The following is a 24,132-nucleotide window of genomic DNA, read 5'->3' on the forward strand; positions in this document are numbered from 1 at the left end:
TTTGTTTGAAAATCATTTTGATGCTCTCTCGTGCGATGACGACGACGAAGGGGTTGACTTTTGGGGGGAGGGCAAACTTTGGAATGTATACTCTACAAAGTTGGATGTTTTGTTTTTTGGCCCGTGTCTGGGATTGTTGCTTTTGGGGGAGAGAGTCTTCTGAATAGGGCCTGACTGGAGCAAGTTTTGCTGTCTACGGGTGGCAATTTGCATATTGTTCAATCAATCCTATCATGATGCTGTTACTAGGGTAGTTTGAAGCTAAGTGAAGTATTATACATTTGTCTTTTGAATACAGAAATGGAAATCAAAGGTTCGAATAAACATTTGGTTAATAAATTGGAAGGTTTTTCCTGAAAACCACACAGCAAATAAATTAGTAATCCAGCTGCGTGTAAAAGGCCTGGGTGTAAAATAAATGATGCATTATTTTATGAAATTCTATGTAATATTACACCCTGAAATATGTAGCCCATCAGTTTGGGAAACCTACTTGACCGAAATGTCAAGCTCATATATGCGTTTATCCTTTCAATTCTTCATCGGTCTGATGGCCGAGCGGGCTAAGGCGCCAGCCCTTACTGTTGGTGCTGGGTTTGAATCCCGTCGGTTGCAACTTTTTTTTTTGTGAGTAGAAAAATTGTACATGCAGTGTGTAATATTAAGTGTTTATTTTGACGAAGGTGATGTGCATGCTTTTGCATGCGATTTTACCATCGGATTTTTTGCTGTGCATATGAATGTTGATTAACCCTCTACAACCTAACCCTGCCTTTAGACGGGCTTCGATCTAAAAAATCGCCAAAAATAAAATTGATCTCTAAAAAACAGTAAAAAAAAACTGTGTAAAATCGCATGCACATCACCTTTGTGAGCAAAAGCATGTAATATTGTATAAGAAAACGTGTACACAAAAAGCATGTACCGAAGAAAAAAAAATCAAGTCTACTCACCCCAAAAATAACATCAATCCAGCGAGAGTCACATTCAGATTACCAAGTCCGCGCCTCAACCTGCTCGGCTATCTCGCCGCTGTGATAATGGTTGGATCAATGCCAATCTAACAGTAGGTTTTCCGTACGTCGCACAGCAAAAAATCCGATGGTAAAATCGCATGCAAAAGCATGCACATCACCTTCGTCCAAATAAACACTTAATATTACACACTGCATGTACATTTTTTGCAAACACAAAAAAAAAAGTTGCAACCGACGGGATTCAAACCCAGCACAAACAGTAAGGACTAGCGCCTTAGCCCACTCGGCCATCAGGCCGATGAAAATCTGTAAGGATAAACGCATATATTAGCTTGACATTTCGGTCAAGTAGGTTTCCCATACTGATGGGCTACTGATGGGCAGCTGTGCGTATACTATGTTAACTGCATACGATGTATGGAGAACCTACAGCTACTTCGGTGAAGATCCAACAATATATATAGGCGAGACAGCCGAGAGGGTTGGGGCGCAGACTTGGTAACCTGAATATGACTTTCGCCGGATTGATGCTATTTTTGGGGTGAGCAGACCTGATTTTTTTTCTTCGGTACATGCTTTAAGTGTACACGTTTTCTCATACAATATTACATGCTTTTGCTCACAAAGGTGATGTGCATGCTTTTGCATGCGATTTTACCATCGGATTTTTTGCTATGAAAGCATTGGAAAGAAGAACTCTTAAAATTTAAGAAAATTTCAGGGTTGGAAGTTTAACTTGTTTTATGTGACTTTGCCAATTGTTTTTAAAAATGTCATTTTTTTAGGGGTCAACTTTGGCTGTGTTTTTTACTTACATTTCCTATATTTTTAGTAAAAAGAAGTACACAGCTAAAAAAGTAGTAATCCCGCTGCACGTAAAAAGCCTGGGTGTAAAATAAATATTGCATTATTTTATGCAATTTTATGTGATTTTACACCCTGAAATATGTAGCCAATCAGTATGGGAAACCTACTTGACCGAAATGTCAAGATCATATATGCGTTTATCCTTGCAGCTTTTCATCGGTCTGACGGCCGAGTGGGCTAAGGCGCCAGTCCTTACTGTTGGTGCTGGGTTTGAATCCCGTCGATTGCAACTTTTTTTGTGTTTGCAAAAATTGTACATGCAGCGTGTAATATTAAGTGTTTATTTTGACGAAGGTGATGTGCATGCTTTTGCATGCGATTTTACCATCGGATTTTTTGCTGTGTATGCAGTGATTTTTGTAGTGTCCCAGACTATGCCTCTACGCATTTTTTGCAATTTAAATGATGATGGTGCCATTCTATAGCAGAAAATGTGAAAAACAAGCAAAAAATTTAAAAAGTGACTGTAAAAACGTGAAAAAATTAGATAGGCAAAATGAAATTATATAAGGTGGTAGAATAAGCCAAATACTATTTAAAAACAAACATAAACATAACAAGATAAATTCAAATTAAAATACTAAAAATAAAACAAGAAAAACATAAAACAAGATAAGTAAAGTTTTTCGTAGAACAAAAAATGCTCAAAATGACCTCCCGAACACGGGAAAAATAAATATTTTCGAAAAAAAAATTTGGGCGGTATAACTCTCTACTCTAGCTCTAGCTTTAGATCAACAATAGAAATATCTTAAAATTTCGATACCCTGTTCTTTAGATTGACAAGCAAAATGCTTTCCACTTGACCGTGGAGCATTGATAGCTTAGACTTAGACTGATATAGTTAAACCAAAAAACTGATGAAAATACAAGTTTGAATGCTAGTTGCATAACTCGCAGACTAATTTGAAATTAAATCTACTCTACCTCGCTAAAAATAGACTGGCCTACTTATAGAATTCATCCAATAGACCGATTCTTAGCAAAGCTACACCAAAATGTCACTTTTTTCAATTTTTAATGTGATTTTTTAAATGAAAGATTTCATTCTTATTATGATTCAATAATTGCTATGTGCTTTAAATGCTTTTTCTAACCTAAAACGCCAAAAATATTGATCAAATAAGGTATGCAATCCTTTGCATGGCTTGTTGTCCCGCCACGCAAAAAAAATGGCTGGCAAAAACTCAGATCAACCAATTCGTTCAGTTCAAGGGGCAAAAGATTCGTTATTCAATTTATGATAATGTGTAGAAGAGCAAAAGTTAAAAAAATGAAGTGGCAAAACTGTAGTGATTGGTGTGCCTTTTAAAAGTCCAGTTTTATGATGTTGGCCCGTCACGCTACATTTTCATTTCACGGGAAGCACAGGTACAATATTATTCACATGACATTTCTATGTAGGAAAATCAATTATCTTTCCAAATATGTATAAACATTGGGGGTTTCTTCTTTTATTGTGCCACTACAGCCAAAACGCTGAAAAAACAAGGATTTTTTTAAAAAGGAGATGAGAAGAATTGAAAGCTTTCCCCTTGGCTTTCCCACTATAAATAAGAACACACGAGGATTTCGAACAAAAATGCAAAACGGTCGATACCATTCACCTAGGATGGCTCCTTAGACCATTCACCTTCCCAAAAACTGTCCAACTCAAAGCGAAACTTACTTGCAAATACCGTGGAGATTTTCCCTTATCCTGTTGAAAAAGTCGAGCATCGACACATTACGTCTTCCAAATCTCCTATCCTTGTCCCTGGTTTGCGGTGGAGATAGGATCGGCCGGCAATGGACGAATATCATGGTGTTGAGAACCTGGTTCAGGTGGAGTAGGTTCTATTCCCAATTATCAATTCCTAGGCAACTTGAACTTGCATAATTATCGCATAAACATGACGAAATCTAGCTAAAATGACCTTCTCCAAGCGATGTTTTATGTTTTATGTTTTATGTTTTATATTTTATGTTTTATGTTTTATGTTTTATGTTTTATGTTTTATGTTTTATGTTTTATGTTTTATGTTTTATGTTTTATGTTTTATGTTTTATGTTTTATGTTTTATGTTTTATGTTTTATGTTTTATGTTTTATGTTTTATGTTTTATTTTTTATGTTTTATGTTTTATGTTTTATGTTTTATGTTTTATGTTTTATGTTTTATGTTTTATGTTTTATGTTTTATGTTTTATGTTTTATGTTTTATGTTTTATGTTTTATGTTTTATGTTTTATGTTTTATGTTTTATGTTTTATGTTTTATTTTTTATGTTTTATGTTTTATGTTTTATGTTTTATGTTTTATGTTTTATGTTTTATGTTTTATGTTTTATGTTTTATGTTTTATGTTTTATGTTTTATGTTTTATGTTTTATGTTTTATGTTTTATGTTTTATGTTTTATGTTTTATGTTTTATGTTTTATGTTTTATGTTTTATGTTTTATGTTTTATGTTTTATGTTTTATGTTTTATGTTTTATGTTTTATGTTTTATGTTTTATGTTTTATGTTTTATGTTTTATGTTTTATTTTTTATGTTTTATGTTTTATGTTTTATGTTTTATGTTTTATGTTTTATGTTTTATGTTTTATGTTTTATGTTTTATGTTTTATGTTTTATGTTTTATGTTTAATGTTTTATGTTTTATGTTTTATGTTTTATGTTTTATGTTTTATGTTTTATGTTTTATGTTTTATGTTTTATGTTTTATGTTTTATGTTTTATGTTTTATGTTTTATGTTTTATGTTTTATGTTTTATGTTTTATGTTTTATGTTTTATGTTTTATGTTTTATGTTTTATGTTTTATGTTTTTGATGGCAGCTGATTTACCTTATTCAACTCAAATTGATAACGTCAAAAGGACCAATAGTAAAGGCTTTGCAATGGTTTTTCATATATATTGCTAATAACAACAAAAAGTAGTAATATTGAACTTTAAATGGGTCGAACAGTCTCAGATTAACATTCTTTTCTCAAAATAATCAATAACCTCAGTAAAACAGAACACATCCCATCTCCTCTCGAAATCTCAGATTACACCATCATCAACAGATGTTAACATCCCGACATCTCGTCGTGTTTTCTGGCGCAAAAAGGCAAAACAATTAAAGGAGGAGGCTCATAAAATTACCTCGCTAATCCGTCGGCCGATCCGATGCCATAAAATATAATGAAGAGCACGTTTCAACCTTAAGACCTAAGCATCCTTCTTACTCCCCTCTCCACCACCTATGGGCCGTGGGATTTCCCTCTGGCACGCGTGTCAAACAGCAACAAGACGACACCCAAGGGCGCTAGAGGGGGTGGTGGAGAAAAAAAAATCTCTGCTTTGAAGCTTTTCCGTTGGAAGCGATTTTCCCATTTATAAGCCTATTAAGTAAATCGTTCAAACATCATTGCCCTCGTGTTCGGCTTCCATCAACGGCTGGGATGGCATCCCTGTTATGAGGGGAGTACAGATTTTTGTGAACTTTTATCTGTTATTTAATAAGGCTTCCATATTTTTTTAAATTAAATTCATTCAGATTCAAATTCATCTCAACATTTTAATCCTCCGTAGATCCTTTTGATTCCTGCAACAAATTGACTAACCAGATTACATCAAGTCAATTACGCCAAACATTGTGTCCCTTGGGTGCGCCTCCAGTTTTTCCTCTTTCTCTCTGCTGCGTCCCACTTCTAGGTTAAGAACCGCGCACGACTAAATGACAAGAAGAAGACGTCAAAGGATACATAAACCGATAATCATCGTCTCATTAAGTGTCATCTCGGAGGAATCGTTTTGCCCGAAAAACAAGACATCGCGACACACTCACACTGCCACTGTTTCTGAGAAAAGCTTTTATTTCTGATGCGGCTGTCCTCCCACGCGATTGAGTGGGTGGTAATTGTGTGGGAGGAGGGGGGCACGTGTCACTTTCGTTTCTAATGTGACAGGCAAAATGCTCGGGAAAATGCTGATGGTTGACACGCTTTGCGGTGGTTCGGTGGAAATCTGAATTGGAGAAACCGAACCAATTTAGCACTGGCACAGTATGAAATTTTGAACAACATTTGTAAAATAAACTCATTTTGTTTAACGAGTTGAGAAGAAAACATGTTAAAATTATTCAGAATAAATGTTTCAAACTAAATCAGATTTTTTTTCCACAAAAAAATTTCACACGGTGCCAACTTTAAGGCAAATGTCTCACCCATAATAAGCTGTTTATAGGTCTGACAATGGAAAAAGTTTGACGTTCTGGCTGTGTCACTCTTCGGACGGCAGCGATGGCTTTTGGTGTGGAATATAATAAGGAACAATACAGATCTGTTTGTTTTTAAGTGAGGAAATTAAATGCAATATTTAATTCTTTGTAAGTTGCGATGAAGAGATTTTTATCATAAGAACTCTTCTAAGTACTCACTAAGAGAGATGCTCTACTGCTACCAAGTAACTCTTCTAAACGGTCGAATGCCAAATGGTTTCGGTAGAATAAGTCATGAAGCAGATAAATAATAGTTGAATATGTCATAAAGCCGAAAGCACGGAAAAGTTCTTCGTCCAAAATTAAATTGCAGTATCTTAAAGCGGAAGGATAGCCTAGTGGCAGAAACGTAAAATGGCTAAAAGATGTAGAAAAGTCAAATGAAAAACAAAATCCAATCCTCAAAAAACAAAAAAAAAAAAGAAAAGTGTCTGAATTTTTATGAAATTATTTTAAATCATGGTTACTTATTAGCATTAGCATTAGCATTTGGAGGACGCCCCACCACCAGAAGGCTCCACAACGCTTATCCCACTGTTTTGGTGTGGTTGTGTTAGACCCTCATCCGGAACAATAATCCAACACGGGAGATACCATGTCTTCATCTTTTTGATGAGTGTGTAATACTACCCAGGGCATAAGGGGGTCCTGGCCGGGTCCAAGCTATCCTCAGGGATGGGAAGGATCGTTAGTAAACACCTATCTAAAGTGCGCAAGGACCCCTACGTCACCTTAGTGGTATAGATGTTTGTAGGGAGGTTTTGGACTCAATGTTAGTAGGAGAGGTAGAACCCTAGGATACACCTCGAAAGGCGTTGCGGGTTGGTTGTAACAGTATTCCTAATTCCAGTCTATGCTCACCAAGTCGCCATTGGCTAGTTGTTAGCATTTTTTGCTTACCAATGCAAAGGACGGGGGTTCGAACCCCGCCTCTAGGGACTTTGATTTTTCGTTCCTTTTCAGCATTTCAAGTATTTCTATGTCCTTAACTTTCTCGATGGGAATCGAACCCAGAACCATTCGCTTACAAAGCGAACACTGTAACCATTCAGCCACAGCTGCTTCTATTTTAAATCATGGATACTTATAAGCATTTTTTTTAATATATTTCGAAAACAGAATACCAAACAACAATTTTGTAAAGTTTATTTCGATTGCAAATCCAATTTTTATTGAAAAATCTAGAATTTGGTTGACATTCATTCACTCGTTTTTCCAAAACCATGATTCTTTATAAGTTAGCATAACTGCAAAATTTGATTTGCTCTTGTTGAGTTAGACTTCAAAATTAGTTATTTTTATCCAGATCAGATATTTTGTTAAGAGTAACCTATATTTACGTTTTTTTTTCAAATACAAATTTAGTTTTTAGAAATTTTAGAGATACAATTTTTGGTAAACATTGAAGAACTATAGTAAGCTCAAAAAAACTGAAAATTTCAAATCATCGTAAACCGGGGTGACTTTGATAGGATTTCAATTTGTTTTTGAAATATTTTCCAACAGGCAGGGGGTTTCTCAAGACTATTCTTTTTAAAACATGTACTGGGGTAGGGCACACAAAGTCCATGCACTATTTTGGAAAAATAAGTTTGTTCAATAGTGTTTAGAAAAATAGTTACGTTAGAAATTCTTAGTTTAATGTCGGGGTGACTTTGATAGTCATAGTTTTTCTTGTTAAAATCATATTTAAGATGTCCAAAATTTATTTGTACGTTAAATGTACCATCACTTAAGTACCTAGCTGAAAAAGTGTTTAAGAAAAAAAACAATGTGTATATTTTGTCAACAAAGTTTATGAGTTTTTCAACAAAATACATATAAATTTTAGGTTAAATTGTTAAAAAGTTGGAATTTTGCCTGAAATTAGTTAAAACTAGTTTTGTTTATAAAACAATCGATTTATATTGCATTTTATACTGAATTCGAAGCACGAATCACAAGTTTTGACATTTTACATGAAATTTGTTTAATTGAAATTGCCTATAAATATGGAGATTTTTTTTAAATTGTGTTTCAAAAACACATTTTATTTATTATTTACAAACTTTTTAAACCTTCTCCTAGTGGAAAATTGTCCAAAGAATCCGAAAATGCATTCCGTTTTCTGATTAAAAATCATGTTCATTGAGAAAATCATGACACTTTGAGAAGTTTAAAATGATGACTTTCATCAAGATTTTCTTAACTATAGTTAACTAACTTTTTAAACTTGTCAAAATTTTATGAAAAGTTCTTCTTGAGGTACTTTGAACACTTCTCTACCACGGTCAGTATGTTTCTGAACCATTCCTTACGTATTTTAATTGTACTCTTCATTTTACGGAAAACCTACCAAAGTAAAATGGCAAAAAGGTGCAGAAAAGTCAAATGAAAACCAAAACAACTTTAACGGTATTTGGCATAGTGAAACCTCATTTTCCTTATTGTCTCTTTCAATGGCAATACCTAAAAACCAGAGGTGCAATCTGCAAAGAACTTGCACAAATTAATAAAAAAAATCTAAATTTTTCCCAAAATATTTTTAATCCTGGTTATTTATAGGCAGTTTTGAAAGAAATCAAATATTTCTAAATAGAACACCAGTTGTGTATTTTTTTTTCGATTGCAAATCCAAATTTTATTCAAAAAATTTTAAGTTGGCATTTATTTTTAAAGAGTAGCCTATATTTACGTTTATTTTTTAACACAGATTTATGTTTATCAAGATACAAAACAGATAACTTTAAGTTACTTTAGTGAGCCCTGAATAAACTGAAAACTTCAAATTAATCGCATGAATGTTGCCGATACACCACTGCAGATCTTAAAATTAAGTGAAAATTCGATTCTAAAAATAATGAGTACCGTAAACTGGGGTGACTTTGATAGCCCGGGGTGGCATTGATAGAAATTTGATTTGGCCACTAATTTTGATACATCTAGTCTCATTTTTGCATATATGTTCGATAAAAAGCTATCCCTTAATGCTTACATACTCAAAATTCTCAAAAATGTTTAGATATTAATTTGACGGGCATTTGAAAAACCTATCAATGTCACCCCGGGCTATCAAAGTCACCCCAGTTTACGGTAGTTTTTTTGCTTTGGTTTTGTGCCGTTGGTGTCCTTGGAAGAGTTGTTGCAAATATAAAGTGGCAACTTTAAGCTTTATAGGTTGAAAACGATGACGGTGTTTCAAAAAAAAATTATTAAAATTATAATGCCAAAAATTTTGTTTATTAAAATTGCATGCCAACCAACACAAAAGAGAATGATGGTAATACTCATCAGGAAATGGTGACAAATTTTCTGTCAATAAAAATGTGTAATATTACACCAGAACCTATTAAATTTTCATCAGTTTCTGGTTAATTTTCATCAGGTTTACATTTTTACACATTTTTTTAAAGTAAAATATTCAACCAACCATATTTTCAACCTTCCTAAATTCAACTTTTTTTGTGAAGCAACTTTGTCGAGGAAACCAACATTTTATCGCTCAATCTACGCCTTCTACTAAAAATTTTATGAATACCACCCCTCAAAAATCAGTTTTTTGAACGTTGCAAATTCAGGGTTAAGTTTCAAATAAAAAAAAAGGTTTTAGGCTGTTCCAAAGCTTTGAAAAAAAAAACATTTTTATTTTCGAAAAAAAACAATTTTAGACTTATTGGTCAAAAGTTACGGCCATTTTGCGATAGCCGAATAATTTTCACCAGGTTTTTTTCAGGTCGATTCAAAACGTTCAAAAGGTCGTCTCAAAAGATGGTACAACAATTGATATTTCTATTTGAAAATGTTTTATTTTAATATATTTATTTATTTTTTTGATAGCAATTGAATTTCAAAAATCTAAACTCGTCCGATTATGGGCTTTTAGATTTCAGAAGAGTAACTTGCATTCCTTTGGAAACTTACTTTGAAAAGAAAAGAGTGTGGTACCATACTAATTAAAATTTAAAATGAAATTTGATCATTTGTCACATTTTGTATTATTTCTAATTTTTGTTTTTTTTTTAAATGTATGATCTTAAATGAATGAACCCAAAAAATCCTACGAAATATTTTGTAACGACTTCATTTCTATTTCTTATATCTATAGTCCAAAATTCATTTGAAAGTGTCCCAATAATGTTCTCAAGTGAGTGATGAAAATGATTTGAGAAGCAAATCATGTGATATTCCAACCCTTGATTCAAGGATTGGTTTAGTTTATTGTAAGATAAAGTTAGTTTTAGGTTAGGTTATGTTTTCTAGACATTTTTTCCTCATTGTACCTAGTGTTACAAAAATGATAAATCATATACCGTAAACTGGGGTGACTTTGATAGCCCGGGGTGACTTTGATAGGTTTTTTAAATGCCCGTCAAATTAATATCCAAATATTTTTGAAAATTTTGAGTATGTAAGCATTAAGGGATAGCTTTTTATCGAACATATATGTTAAAATGTGAGTGTTACATTGGATGTATCAAAATTAGTGACAAATCAAATTTCTATCAATGTCACCCCGGGCTATCAAAGTCACCCCAGTTTACGGTACGTTTAAAGTTATGAAAATGAACAGTGTTTAAATCACGAAAAGCAAACTAAAGCCGAAGGGCCACAGCTGACCACTTATTATGTAAATCAAATGTAATTATTATAAGAAAGATTCAATAGAGTATCTTGAATTCAAAACAAAATCTGGTATGCCAGTTGACGGTCAATGCAGTCTTAACCTTTTTATTTAAATTAAATCTTTCGATTAAATTAATGCGTGTATCAAAAAATTAAATGTACAATGCAATGGTTTCCAAAAATATCAATTTTAAAGACTGATATAAAGTAAAGAGCCAATCATGTTTATAAAAGGAAAAAAAAATCAGTAACTTTTTATTTATTATGCTGCAATTAAATAATATTTTCCCCGAATAATGTGGATGTAACAAAATGGGTGAATTTTGCAGGCATTACAGTGTACTGAGCCCGAATCCCAAATATGAGCCTTGTTGGTTGAGACAGGACCTGGCGCTTTGACTTTGAAGTTTAAATGGGATTCAACATGTAAAATCGGTGCGTTCTGATTATTGCCTGTTTTGAGCCCCTTAACGATTTTTGTTTTTTTTTTCAAAAACCTTACGAGCTCATAGTTCGTGTCCAGGGAACAACTTTCCGAAGAGTACGAAAAGATTCGTCAACTATTTAAAATGTTACTGAATGTATAATACCATCACTGAAAACCTCAAACTTTTCTTCAAGAGCTTCTGCTCTCCGACATTTGAGCAGTTCAAAGTATGCATTTCCCTAACATAAATCCAGGACTTCATCTACAATCAGAAGTAAGTGTTCCACAAGCATTTGAATCACTTCCTCCTCTCATTCTGACTCCCATCCATTTCTGCTCAATTTACGTAAATGAGCAATTCTCTGAGATTTCGGTCATTCGATTTTTTTTGTATTTTTTAATCCAGCTGAAACTTTTTTGGTGCCTTCGGTATGCCCAAAGAAGCCATTTTGCATCATTAGTTTGTCCATATAATTTTCCATACAAAAATGATATGTGAAAATTCAAAAATCTGTATCTTTTGAAGGAATTTTTTGATCGATTTGGTGTCTTCAGCAAAGTTGTAGGTATGGATACGGACTACACTGAAAAAAATGATACACGGTAAAAAAAAATTGGTGATTTTTTATTTAACTTTTTGACACTAAAACTTGATTTGCAAAAAAACACTATTTTTAATTTTTTTTATTTTTTGATATATTTTAGAGGACATAAAATGCCAACTTTTCAGAAATTTCCAGAATGGGCAAAAAATCTTTGACCAAGTTATGATTTTTTGAATCAATACAGATTTTTTCAAAAAATCGAAATATTGGTCGCAAAAATTTTTCAACTTCATTTTTCGATGTAAAATCGAATTTGCAATCAAAAAGTACTGTAGTGAATTTTTGATAAAGTGCACCGTTTTCAAGTTATAATCATTTTTAGGTAACTTTTTTGAAAATAGTCGCAGTTTTTCATTTTTTTAAAATAGTGCCCATGTTTGCCCACGTTTGAAAAAAATATTTTTGAAAAGCTGAGAAAATTCTTTATATTTTGCTTCTTCGGACTTTGTTGATACGACTCTTAGTTGCTGAGATATTGCCATGCAAAGGTTAAAAAACAGGAAAATTGATGTTTTCTAAGTCTCACCCAAACAACTCACCATTTTCTAATGTCGATATTTCAGCAACTATAGGTCCGATTTACAATGTTAAAAGATGAAACATTCGTGAAATTTTCCGATATATTCGAAAAAAATATTTTCAAAAATTTTAAATCAAGACTAACATTTCAAATGGGCGTAATATCGAATGTTTCATAGTTTAACATTGTAAATCGGACCATTAGTTGCTGAAATATCGACATTAGAAAATGGTGAGTTGTTTGGGTGAGACTTAGAAAACATCAATTTTCCTGTTTTTTAACCTTTGCATGGCAATATCTCAGCAACTAAGAGTCGTATCAACAAAGTCCGAAGAAGCAAAATATAGAGAATTTTCTCAGCTTTTCAAAAATATTTTTTTCAAAGGTGGGCAAACATGGGCACTATTTTTAAAAAATGAAAAACTGCGACTATTTTCAAAAAAGTTACCTAAAAATGATTATAACTTGAAAACGGTGCACTTTATCAAAAATTCACTATAGTACTTTTTGATTGCAAATTCGATTTTACATCGAAAAATGAAGTTGAAAAATTTTTGCGACCAATATTTCAATTTTTTGAAAAAATCTGTATTGATTCAAAAAATCATAACTCGGTCAAAGATTTTTTGCCCATTCTGGAAATTTCTGAAAAGTTGGCATTTTATGTCCTCTAAAACATATCAAAAAATAAAAAAATTAAAAATAGTGTTTTTTTGCAAATCAAGTTTTAGTGACAAAAAGTTAAATAAAAAAATCACCAAATTTTTTTTACCGTGTATCATTTTTTTCAGTGTTGTCCATATCCATACCTACAACTTTGCTGAAGACACCAAATCGATCAAAAAATTCCTTCAAAAGATACAGATTTTTGAATTTTCACATATCATTTTTGTATGGACAGCTACCAAATTTGTATGGAAAATTATATGGACAAACTAATGATGCAAAATGGCTTCTTTGGGCATACCGAAGGCACCAAAAAAGTTTCAGTCGGATTAAAAAATACAAAAATTAAAATTAAAGAAAAAAGACCGATTCCGTAGATAACTGCTCAAATGTTATAAATTATGTTCGCAACTAAACGTTCCAAGTTGGACATCAACAGTAGCACCAGCAACCACTTAAATTAAACTTAATTGGCAGCATACCACTAGCCCGAGCTGCTGCCCAGTTATATCATAGCCATATAATAGTGGAGAATCCTCGGGTGGCACCCACAGACTGAGGGAGGTGGCCAGAGTGGTGGATTGTGAAACTTCCGGACATGATAATTTACCACTCGTTTCCGTTTGATATCACAATTGCGTTGCGTTTTGCGGTGGCGGCGGGGAAGGCCAAGGATAATTAGTGCAACTATTTCTCATCTTCCTGCTGCTGCTGGACCAGAACTGGGCGGGGTCTTGGTATTTTGAAACGTGAACTTGGACGATGGCTGGAGATGGCCAGTTCTAATGCGCTGGAGTTTGAACACAGTGAAATGTAATGGACGCAAACTGGTTTGGGTGGGAATGTTTGCTCCAGTTTGGACTAATTGAGTATGAATTAGGGCTTAAAGTTTGTGAAGTTGTTGTTGTTGTTGAATTTGTTGATTTTTTGAATTGGTTGTTGTTGTCTACAAAAGATATGTTGTGAATGGATGTTGGCAATCAGACTTTTTATTCTTTAAAATCAAAAGTATATTTTGAATGTTTTTTTGATTTACTAACTTAATAAAATGCTTAGCTCAAGTATAAAAAAAACATCAGTCACCATTTTACGTTTTTTTTATTATTCGTGAAATTCCCCACTATAATCATTCATTATTCAAAAGGGAAACCTTAAAAGGCTCCATTTTTAGCCGTGAACCAGCATCGTAACGGGGGTCCTTTTTCCAGTGTCCATGGCTCGTAATTAATGTGCTCATGCATAAAAGATGACAAACTGGGAAGGAGATGGAGCCTGGAGTAAGGGGGTGGCGAGCAAAAATGCCATCAAAATTCAACTGTTAGGGCGAATGACTCATCACCAAACTAATCCCCCTTTATTTGGCTGAGCTCCCCAGTAATGCATGAGTCCCTCCACCATAATGGGTTGGGAAATGTGTCTCATGCAGTTTTGCTCCTCCTACGAGCAGAAGAAAAAAATGCCATTTTTCACCAGCAGAAAAGTCCCAGGCACAGCAAAAGTGGACAAACTGATGGGGAAAGCTCCGTCAAGAGATGAGTAACGAGACTGCTGGGTTGGACCTCCCCCAAAAGGATACGATAAACTTTTCGCCAGATTAAAGAAAATTACGGCGAAATGTAGGTTAATTGAGTTTTTTCCCTCCGAAGAAGATGTCTCCGACCAAAAGCTTTCTCCCCTGCCTCCCTCGGAAAACTCGAGCCAAGCTCCCGCTCGAAAGGGTTGGCCAAATTTTTCGGTGACTAAAGGACCAAATTTGCTGTGCAAGTCGTCAACCGAGCAGGGGGGGTTGAGGAACAAAACGAGCTCACAAAGTTATATACAGTTAATAAAGTTTGATTAAATTAGCCCGGGTGTATGCAACAGCAAAAGAGGAAAACGGAAAATTTGTGTGATGTATTTGTGCTGTTCTTCTCCTCTCACAAACAAAAAGTACACAAAGTACACACACAATGGGAAAAGCTCACAGTGCAGAGCTTTTGAAAGAGCAGGAGGAGGAAAATTCAATTGTGTCATGGGATGTGCCCCTCCCCCGAGAGGGAAAATCAAGTTCTCGGAACATGACTCGGAACCATGAGGATGATCTAATTGTGGAACCGGGTGGAGTGATGACACCGTCGTCAGTGTTTGTGCAAAAGTGCATCCCGGAATGGGTTGTAATTAAATGTCCCGCTGGGAAACGTGTGAGGGCTTTGAAACGAAACGACTAGTTTAGCCAAACAGAGTGAACCTTATGCAGATCATATGAACACCAAGTTTTCAAAATTAGACTAGTAGTATCCTATTTTACTTATTTATTAATTATTAATTTGAAGAAAATTTTAGTATGAATGAAGAGCCAAACTATTTTTTTTAAATATTTCAGTGAAATTTTAGAAATCATAACGAAACTGCAAAAAAAAAAATATCCAAATCTTTTTTACCTGACTACAAACTTTAACAATCATAAATGTGATTGAAAGAAAATAGAGCGGAATGTAGCAATAAAAAACCTTTTTCAATTTATGTTTATTTTTTATTTGAATGAAATGTCCATCGAGCATTATGCTATGGAAACAAAAAAAACAGTGTTTTTTTGAAAGGTATCGAAAAGGCATTCATAAAAATATTTTAGGATGAAAATTTAATTGCAAATTAAAACATACATTTTGAAATGTTTTATTAAGTACATGGTTTTAGGTTAGGTAATTCAAAATGAAAAAGGGTTAGTTTGTCAATTTTGAGTTTTTGTGATAATACGTTGTATAAATGTGTAAATTTGTTAAGGGTGACAATGGTTTCCAGAAGCGTTTATTACTTGCCAGTCTGCCAATTAATTACTAAAATTACTGGGCCAAAATGATTAATTACATAAATTACTTAATTACTTTTCACTATAATAACAAAAAAATAATTTAATTTTGAATAAATTTAAGTATCTATTCCCACGGTTCTAAACTAAATTATTTATTAATAGCACACTCGAAAGCTCTTCCAAAAATAAAACTTTTTAAAATAAAAACACTCAATATCAAGCAAAGGACAGACAGTATTTTTTTTGTTCTAAGTCTTTTGTACCAATCTTTTTTTGTACCAATCTGGAGAATGTGAATTTCGTGTTTAATTTTTATTGAAAATAGCAGAATATTTTACAAAAGTTTCATGTTTACACATTGAAAATCGTTGATTTATCAAACGTCAAAATTGACCCCCACTAGAGGGCGCTGAAACGTTAAATCCTACAGCGAGTTGATTGGTTTGAAATTTTGAATTGTGTTACTCTATCATAAAATTTACATAAGTATTAAATTATAATGTTCAGGTATTAAATAAGTAGCTCAATTGATATGACTAAGGATATTTGTTTTATGGCCAATCTTACCTGTTCATTATCTGATTCTAAATTTCACGTTTTTTGAAGTCGTGTTTATCATTGAAGCAAAAAATGGAATGCTTAGCTTTAAAACAAATTGCATACTAATTTTTCTTTCATATTTTTCATTATTTTTTTTTCGTCGCAAAATAACTTTTTACTGTAATTTTTTACTTCAATATATTAAAAAATATAAAATTCATTGTGTTCATTGTAAGTCAAATGCCATTAAAATATTGAAGTTGTTCAAAAAAGCCCCCTGATTTTTCGAGCCAAACATGAATTTTGAAAAATATTTGCAGCGGTTCTTCATGAAAACTGTGAAATTCATCAAAAAAACGTTAAGTTTTAAAATGTACTTCGAAAATTGGTTTGACATTATTTTGTTTGTATTTTTTCTAAAGCATAGGGACCATCCTTAAACCACGTGGACACTTTAGGGGGGGGGGGGGGAGGGTTGGTTATAGCGATTGTCCACGATCCCTACAAAAAAGTTTTTTCGTATGAACAATTGTCTTTGAGGGAGGGGGGGGGGGGGTAACAGGTTCCCAAAAAAGTGTCCACGTGGTTTATGGATGGTCCCATATTGAAAAACCGTAACCAAAAATACTGATGATGTGAAATGTGACATTTATGTTGAATTTAATTTCTGTATCTGAATATAAGTCGATTCTAATTTTACTGAGTTTGATTTTTAACATTGGAATATTTGTCTCAGAAATATTTTGAATTTGTTCAAGAAAATAGCTTAGCTCTTTAAAAAGAGATATTACAGAAATTGACTTCGGCAGATTATGAAAAATACAAAAAAAAAATCTTATTTTTATTGTAATTGATTTTTAAATGGCTTGAAATATTTGATCCACATAAACTTCAAATAATGTTGACTGTCTATTAGCAGAAAAAGTATAAAAAATGAATCAATTCTAGTATAGTCCTTGCAATTTTTTTCATATTTTTACAATTATTTAATAAAAATGAATAGATTTTGGATTCACAAATCATTTTTCACTGGGTATATATCATGGCGTTGCATTTTGTTGATAATAAGGTTAGCTAAACAACATGTTAAAAATAGTTTTAGGAGAGTTCTAGGAGACAACTTTTGAAACGTTCATTTATTACGTAATGCAAAAATTTGGATTTTTTTTAATCTTTATTTTTTTAAATCTTTGTGTGACATTCTCATTTGAAATTAAAAAAAAAATACTGTTATAATAGATTATATATAAAAATTAAAAAGTGTCGTTGAACAAGCACAATTGAAAAAAATACTTTAATTACTCAAAAATTACTTTAATTACCAATTAATTACATTAAATTACTCTCATTACCATGAATTACTAAGTAATTAATGAATTACTCAACTACCAGCTAAAAATCAAAGTAATTATTAATTACTTGCCAGTCTGAGGCCATGCTGGAAACCCTTGAAGGGTAAAACTATTTCTTTCTGAATTGTAAACACTCACTTGATTCTTGGGAATACGTTTTGGACGAGTAAAACACGCAGAAGTTCACTAAAACTACGAAAACTTTCTCTTTTCTGATCTTATTTATAGAGTAGGAATTTGAATCCGTCGAATCTTCGCGATCCTCTGTGCTGATTGCTATCGTTATCGTTTTTTCTTATCGCCGATAATGAATGATGCTCATTTTTATTTCTTTCTAAAATCGGCTTAATTCAATAAATCGAGTTAAGTTTTCAATGCTTTCATGACGAATATATTTTTAAAAATGTTGTAAGTTTCAAAGTATAAAAACAAAATATTGTTCACAAAATACCGTTTTTTTTTAAACTTAAATTTCAAAAATTTGCAATATGGGTATCAAACGAAGCGGAATTTTGTAAGGTTTTTCAGTTCATTAAAGTTTTTTGTTATGAACTAAAATTTTCACAAAATATCGTATTTTCTCGAAAATACTCAAATGCTCAAAATATGGTTATCGAACGAACAGAAATTTTGCATGCTTCAAACATTCATTAAATTTTGGTATGCCTCATATAAAATTTTGCTGCGTTTGATACTCACACATATATTTGCAATATATTGCAAATTAGAAAAATTACAGTATTTTCAAAAATACGATTTTTTTGAAAATTTCAGTGATATACAACAAAAATAATTAGGAAACGCATTCAAAATTTTGCTTCGATTGCAAATTTTGAAAATTTGAGTATTTTGTTATTATTTTTATTTTTATGAGTATTTTAAGAAAATTTGAGTGTTTCAACAAAAAAAACTCTAATAAACTAAAAATGCACATCAAATTTCGCTTCGTTCGATACCCAGATTGAAAATCATGAAAATTTTAGTATTTTTTAAAATACGGTATTTTATGAAAATTTTAATATTTCCAAGAAAATTTATTCAGGGGAAAAAGCATATAAATTTTACTTTGTTTGATAACTATATTTCTTACAATGAAAATTGAAGTATTTTATAAAAAATAAGGAACTTTGTGAAAGTTTGAATATTTTCAAAAAAATAATCTAATGATGTGAAAATGCAAATCAGATTTCGCTTCGTTTGATACCCATATTGCAAATTTTGAAAGTTTGAGTATTTTCGAAAAAAATACGGTATTTTGTGAAAATTTTAGTATTTTTCCAAAAAAAACTAAAATAATTGAAAAAAGCATACAAAATTTCGCTTCGTTTGATACCCATATTGCTAACTATGAAAATTTGAGTGCTTTCGAAAAAATACGGTTATTTTAAGAACAATACTGAGCATTTATACTTTGAAACTAAGGCCGTTGCTAATATTTTTTGAAATTTATGTCATCGTCCCCCCCCCTGCAAAATCTGTCCGAAAAATAAGGGGAAAGAAATTGTTTTTCAGAAAACTTTAAAATTTAAATGGAAAAGAAGTCTAATGAACTGAAAATAATTTGAAATTCATTGTCCTGCGTTTAAAATCATATTTAGCAAGTTTGAGATCAATCAACAATATTTCATTTTTTTGTGAAATTCCGTTGAAGGTTTTTTTCGACAAAAAAAATCGCCAATACTTTGATATTTTGAAAACTCAAGATTGCAAAACATCTACGTAGGTGTGAAATGCATTTTAAAACACTTTTTTCATTCAAATGTTTAAATCATGGCATGTTATTTCAAATTTTTATTTTTTTTCCCTGAGTCAAGGGACATAAATTTCAAAAAATATTTGCGGTTGCCTTAATACAATTTAAAAAAACATCTTCTTAGTGAAAGCATTGAAGTTTTAACATAATTTTGTTGAATTTAGTCGATTTTAGATTCGGCGTTAAGATTATCGTCGAAAGAATCATCGAAATAACGATAACGATAACGTTACCGTTTCGATAGAATTATCATTATCGTTATCGAGCTTCGATAATTTTATCGTTAACAACCTTGATAGTTTATTAAGAACTTAAGATTTTATAATTTTACCTTAAAAATGTAATTTCTCATCATTCCTTTTTTCCTTCTATTTCCAGCGAGCAAAGCGCAGTACCTGCACGGACCCGCTGACCGGGCGGAGGCTCCCCTTCCTGGAGATCTTCCCCGAGGACCTGCTGTGCCACGCGAGTGCCCTCAGCAGTTTGGCGCTGAAGCTGCGCTTCCGGTGCATGATCATCTGTCTGAACGTGCTGCTGATGGTGCTTCAGCGAATATTTTAAGCCAAACCGCCAATACCGTGAGAGAGCAGCGCGTGTGTGCGTGTGTTAAAATGAGAGAGAGTTATTGAGATTTTCTTTAGCGTGTAAGAAAAAGTGGTACGACCTGTAAGGTAAGACCTTTCTCCCTCTGTCCTGTATCCTGTCCCACTGTCCCCGTTCCGAACGTTTTCTAGTGCAGTAAGAACCGACCTGTATCGATAATCCCTTTTTAAAAACAATCCTAGTACTAAAGTTTGCCGAGGGGAAAAAACGAAATGCAAACGCTCGTTGTACATAAAATAGCAAATATTTTTTATAAGTAAAAGGTCCAAACTAGTGTTAAAAGTGCAGGTGCAATGCATTACCAGAAAACAAAACCCCTTCTGATGTTGGAGAAGAGTGTTGGAGCGGCGCTGTTTGTTTCCCCCGAGGATGACGGGAAAAAGGCTCTTAAAATGTGATAAAAACGAAAGATTTGCTAGAAGTAGAGAAGAAGAAAACCCTTTTATGAAAAAAAAGTAAGAACAGTGACTCACGATACGACAGCAACCAACACGAAGAAACACAATCACGTGGATTGAAAGATGACGAATACATGTTCTCTTGTGCAATTTTACTTTTGTTCGCTATCCTCAAGAAGATTTTAAAAACAATAATACTTGCCCTACAGCTACAAAAACAAAAACTCGCGCAATGTTGGTCCTAGTGAAAGTTCCAGTACCGTATTATTATTTTTTTTATTTCTTTATGTACTCTGTCTTTTTTCTACTTTGATGACATTTTCATTTAAGTTTTGAAGGGAAATGCTATTAACGATTCCCAAATTACTGAATAAATACGGTCCATATGAAAATTTTGCAGATTATCTCGTTTTTATAGTTTTTTTTGGGAAGTAAAAAAACTCTACTTTATCCAGAGAGTCTCTTACAATATGGAGAACTCAGTCATACAAGAAAAATGGGCCTGTTGGAACATAACACTGACCAACAAATATTGACAAAAATGACTGTGCTGGCTCAACTCGAGGGGAAGCATGAACTTTGGGGTCCCCAGAAACACGTGCACTTTGAAATTTTCAAAAATATTTAGACAGGGCCGAATGGTTTTTCTTCAAAGTTTGTATGGAGAATTAGCGCGGTTAGTCGCTGTTGCATACAATCCAAAATTGCATGCAATATGTAGGAGAACCGAAGAGCACTAATTCTCCATACAAACTTTGGAGAAAAACCATTCGGCCCTGTCAAAATATTTTTTTAAAATTCAAAATGCACGTGTTTCTGGGGACCCCAAAGTTCATGCTTCTCCTTGAGTTTAGCCTGCGCAGAAATTTTGCTGGTCGGTGTAATATTTAAAAAAATATATGAAAGCGTTGGGTAATTTTCCAAAAAAATATATATGTTATGATTTGATTAAAATATTGCAAAACGTTTGATATTATTTATCATTACCAAAAAATGGGTACACATTCTTCAATGCTAGTCCAAGGTGTTTCCTGCACCGTGTCAGACTGGTCACTAATTCGTGATTCAACGGAGTTTCTGTGAGTAATTCTCGATTAAATTTTCAAAAGGCCCTATCTGCATAGGAAACCCATGAGGGATAGGTTGTTTTGAAAATTTAATCTAGAATTAAGTAATTCTGGAACATTTATAGTATTTCCTTACATTTCTATTAATTATTGTAAACACCATGTTTCTTCTTAGGGAAATCAAAACTACAGAAAATTATAAAGAAATGAATAGAGCAATTTGAAATAATAATGTCGATAATCCTTATTTCGCCTAATATCAGTGGGCAAAAAATTAATTATTGCTAAAAATTTCAAATTTCATTTAAAAATCTTGTACATTAGATTGTATATTGTTTAGAATACATTGAAAAACATTAAATTTTGTATTTAATCAAATGAACTTTTACGCCTTTAAAAAAAATAATTCATCAATAACAGATGCAACATTTTAAGTAAACTATGTTTTGATGAATTTATTGCTATTTTGATTTTTTGCTGGTAGCAAGACTGGTATAATGTTCAAAGCAAGTTTTAAAACTTTTTGTTTTGAATTCATGAAAATCAGGGTTTAAATTCAAAATTTTCCCTGCAAAAATTATTACTGCCACTTAGACATGTAATTCTCCATAAAAAATAATCCAATGTTACTCAAAATTTACGAACAGGCATTAAAAATACATTAAAGCAAGCATGGTCTTAAAATGTTTAAGGAAGATTCCAAGTGATGTAACAATACAACCACTTGTTTTGAATGGATTTCATGTTAACTTTATTATTGTCTGTATTCCAATCTTTGTTTGAAATCAAGAAAAGATATTTTTTTAAATAAAAAATACTAATTCAAGATAATTTGCATAGGCCGTTCCAATTTTTTTTTAAGTATATTTTTTTCAAAAAAAAACATCAAAATTTTAATGGAAAAATAAGTGTTATGAACTGAAAATTATTGAAATGCATTTTCCTGTGTTTAAAATCATATTTAGCTTATTTAAGATCGATTAACAATATTTTTTTTGTAAAATTCCGTTGCACAGTACTGCAAAAAGTTTTGTTTCAAAAAAAAAAAAAAAAAAAGTTTCGCCTATACTTTGAAAACATAAGATTGCAAAATATCTGGGCAGGTGTAAAATGCATTTTAATACACTTTTTTCATTCAAAATTTGAATGTTAAAACAATGGCTTGTAAATCCCCCCCCCCCTTCACGACTTTGGCCAGAGTTGAGGGATATAAACCTCAAAAAATATTTACAGCGGCCTCAATTCAGTCAGTCAGTTCAATTAACTTGTTTAATGTCGAAATACTGGACTCTTGTTCATCAACAAAACACTCACTTTTCAAAATATATAAAATCCATATTTACCATATATTAAAATTATATTTTGTCATTTTCAATACAATATTGTGCTTGAAAAAGATCATTTTCTGAGACTGTTCGTTTCAAAAAAATTCAAGTAAAAGAATATGGAAAATAAAAATAAAAATAATTCAAGCGAAAAAGAAAGTACAATAAAAAAAAGTAAAACTTTTAAAAACATTACAGAATTCTTAAAATTTGGTATTTTTTTCATTTGAAGAAATAATACTCCGAATGATATAATTTAATTTTCAAGCATGATATTTTATAAGAAGAAAAATTATTGGAAGAGATTGATATGAAAGTTATTTTAGAGAAAATTAAAAAAAAATGATAAACATTTTATAACGTTAGGGACATTGCCATCATATGACAAAAAAAAAACATGAAGATTCACCATGAGCTGTAACTTTTTTTTTTTTTTTTTTCGTGAAATTGTTTATTTAGGTCCCCTTAGCTGTAAGTAAACTGGTTCGGACCGGGTTTTAGTTGTAATTTACATTTTAACTTAAGGCTATAGTAAATTAACAGTTTAATCAAAAGAGATAATGGTATTAAGCGCCGAATTCTCCCTGAGCATCTTGCAGCGTTCTTGTTGATCCGCTCACTACCGACAACACCGCTTCCAACAAGAGCGAAAACGGAATTCGGTTGTCTTTACCATAGTCCTTCTGAGGCACGACTGCTGCTGGGTTGGTTGGATCTTTTGGCGATGTTTTTATTGAGCTCACTCCCGGGAACGCTTTGTTGAACTTGTCCGAACCTGGCTGTGGAAGGGTGCTGCTCCGAGACTTGTCACTGTGGCTCTTTTTCTTTGTTTTTCTCTTCCTTTTGGATGTACCGCTTTTTGTGTTGACTATCAGCTCATCTTCAGTTTCGTCCTCAGATGAACCATCCTCTTCCTCAGAAAGGACGGAAAAGGGGTTCTCGCTGCCGGCACTGGTCGTGACCGTCTTCACCATATCTGCGAATGAGCGCTTCGACCGCCTCTGCAGTTCGCGTTTCAACTTGTCCTCGCGCGCCTTGTATTTGGGACAAGAACGAACTTCGTGAGGTTGCCCTCCACAGAGCAGGCACTTCTCCAACTCTTTCTGGCACTGCTCGTCCGGATGTTTCTCGCCGCATTTGCCACAGACCGTCTTGTTGCTGCAGAATGCCTTAGTATGTCCCAGCTTTTTGCAGTTAGAGCAACTCATAACGCGCGGGCGGTACATGCGCACCGGAAGACGGAGCATGTTGTCCACCACCAGGTAGTCCGGTAGAGCTGTCCCCGCAAACGTCACTCGGTACGAGCTCGACGGGACGAAGCGTTTGGACGCGCCCTCGCCTTCGGACGTACCCATCTGTCGAACCTCAATGACTGGGATTGTTGGTAAGTTCC

General features: G+C 33.0%; 1 protein-coding gene across 1 annotated transcript in view; it reads left to right on the forward strand.

The window, feature by feature from the left end:
• LOC120416879 (chaoptin) overlaps window positions 1–20,965 on the forward strand; it is a 187,973-nt gene extending 167,008 nt beyond the window's left edge. The window contains exon 5 of the mRNA XM_039578773.2: window positions 19,725–20,965. Within this exon, the coding sequence (XP_039434707.1) occupies window positions 19,725–19,907 (183 nt within the window). The 3' untranslated portion in view covers window positions 19,908–20,965. The remainder of the gene's footprint in view (window positions 1–19,724) is intronic.
• Window positions 20,966–24,132: the final 3,167 nt, after the last annotated feature.

Source organism: Culex pipiens, chromosome 2 (assembly GCF_016801865.2).
Source record: "Culex pipiens pallens isolate TS chromosome 2, TS_CPP_V2, whole genome shotgun sequence".
Classification (NCBI taxonomy): domain Eukaryota; kingdom Metazoa; phylum Arthropoda; class Insecta; order Diptera; family Culicidae; genus Culex; species Culex pipiens.